Below are 2,124 nucleotides of genomic sequence, written 5' to 3'. Positions count from 1 at the left end.
CTGGCCAGCTAGCTAGCTAGATGGCTAGCTAGCTAGATGGCTAGCTAGCTAGCTAGCTGGCTAGCGAGCTAGCTAGCTGGCTAGCTAGTTATACTGTGTAACGACTGAGCTAGGTAGCTAGTTAGTTGGGGAGATATTCGCAGCTAGCTAGCTGCTGCTGCAGGTTAAGGGGCAGGCAGATACAGCCCCCACACACAGCTAGCTACAGCTGTACGACCCGCTTCCTCTTCAGCTAGCTGGCTAGCTGGGTAGCTAGCTAGTTGGGTTTCTGGCTAGCTAGCTAGCTGGCTAGCTGGGTAGCTAGCTAGTTGGGTATCTGGCTAGCTAGCTAGCTGGCTAGTGAAGTTGCAGTGAGAGGAGCGGCTTAGGAACGCTGCCTGCCTCAGCAGGCAACGTCTGCAGGCTGCAGCAGCAGCAGCAGCAGCAGCTGCTGCTGCTGCTGCTGCTGCTGCTGCACTTACATGCACTCACTGGTGAAGCAGCTGTTGCTGCTGCTGCTGCTAGGTAGCACATGTGTTGCTGCGGCGGTGCATGCGGTGTGTCACACAACAATTTAGGGAATGTTTTGCTGCAGCAGCAGCAGCAACAGCAAACTGTACGTTTTCTGTTGCAGCTGCTGCAGCAGCTGCAGCAGCTGCTGCAGCAGCTGCAGCAGCTGCTGCTGCTGCTGTTTGTTTGTCAGCTAACTCTGTCTCAACTGCTGCAGCAGGGGCTAGCGCAGCAATTGAAGTATTTGGCTTCACCAGCAGCAACTACCGAGTTGCTGCTGCTGCAGTGCTGCTGCTGCTGCTGCTGCTGCGGCTACTGCTACTGTGTTGCTGCGGCAGTGCTGCTGCTGCTGCAGTGCAACTGCTGCAGCAGTGCTGCTGNGGCTACTGCTACTGTGTTGCTGCGGCAGTGCTGCTGCTGCTGCAGTGCAACTGCTGCAGCAGTGCTGCTGCTGCAGCGCTGCTGCTTTTGCTGTTTTGTGAACTCCACCTGACACTGTAGCATCGAAACAAATGTTTAGTTGATAGAGAATGGTGTTGCTGCTGCTGCTGCTGCTGCTGCTGCTGTTGCTGCTGCTGCTGTTGGTGCCTGGTGTGTCTGCTGGTAGCCAGCAGCACTCTGCTGCTGCACATGCGGCCTACGGGTTTGCAGCAGCAACAACTGCTGCTGCTGTTGCTGCTGCAGCAAATGTTGCTGCTGCAGCAACTGCTGCTGCTGTTGATGCTGCAGCAAGTTCTGCTGCTGTTCCTGCTGCAGCAACTGCTGCTGCTGCAGCAACGGTTGCTGCTGCTGCAGCAAAGGTGATGGCAGTGCCTCTATTGCTGCAGGGACTAAAGGCTTCTGCATCTGCAGCGGTTGCTGCTGCTGCTGCTGCAGCAGTTGCTGCTGCTGCTGCTGCAGCCNAAAGGCTTCTGCATCTGCAGCGGTTGCTGCTGCTGCTGCTGCAGCAGTTGCTGCTGCTGCTGCTGCAGCCGCAGTCGCTGTTGCCAGTGCTCGTAGCGGCTGCTTCCTCCTGTTGTTGTTGCTGCTGCTGCAGCAGCAGCTGCTGCTGCTGCTGCTGCTTCTGCTGCTGCTGCTGGGTCTCTGTAGTAGTCAGTAGACAAAGACAAAGTCCTTCCTACTGGCGGCCGCTCCTCTAAGACAAGAGACTTGCTGTGCATCACACGCTGCTGCTGCAGTTGCTGCTGCTGCAGTTGCTGCTGCTGCAGCTGCTGCAGCTGCTGCAGCTGCTGCGGCTGCAGTTGCTGCTGCAGCAGGAACGGCCTCTTCTGGAGCGGGGTGAGAGGCTGCCGAGGCTGAAGGGGGGTGGCGTGCTGCTGCTGCGGGGGCACCCCTAGCTGCTGCTGCTGCTGCTGCTGCAGCACTGTCTGTGGGTATGACTGCTGCTGCTGCTGCTGCTGCTGCTGCAGCAGCTGCTGCTGCAGCACTTTCTGTGGGTATGGCTGCTGTTGCTCTTGCTGCTGCTGCAGCACCGTCTGTGGGTATGGCGGCGGCGGCGGCGGCTGCTGCTGCAGCACTGTCTGTGGGTATGACTGCTGCTGCTGCTGCTGCTGCTGCTGCTGGTGCAGCACTGTCTGTGGGTAAGACTGCTGCTGCTGCTGCTGCTGCTGCTGCTGCGTCAGCAGTGGGGATGGT

At 58.6% G+C, this 2,124-nt stretch overlaps 1 protein-coding gene across 1 annotated transcript in view; it reads right to left on the bottom strand.

Annotated features, from left to right (window-relative positions):
• Positions 1–1,319: 1,319 nt before the first annotated feature.
• EMH_0017080 (uncharacterized protein) overlaps positions 1,320–2,124 on the bottom strand; it is a gene marked incomplete at both ends in the record, with an annotated part of 10,924 nt that continues 10,119 nt past the window's right edge. The window contains 2 exon segments of the mRNA XM_013500803.1: positions 1,320–1,391; positions 1,395–2,124. Coding sequence (XP_013356257.1) covers positions 1,320–1,391; positions 1,395–2,124 — 802 coding nt within the window.

Source organism: Eimeria mitis, genomic scaffold (genome assembly GCF_000499745.2).
Source record: "Eimeria mitis Houghton genomic scaffold, Emh_scaff589, whole genome shotgun sequence".
Taxonomy (NCBI): Eukaryota; Apicomplexa; class Conoidasida; order Eucoccidiorida; family Eimeriidae; genus Eimeria; species Eimeria mitis.
The sequence above is the reverse complement of the archived record's forward strand: the minus strand, read 5'-3'. Positions and strand labels throughout refer to the sequence as shown.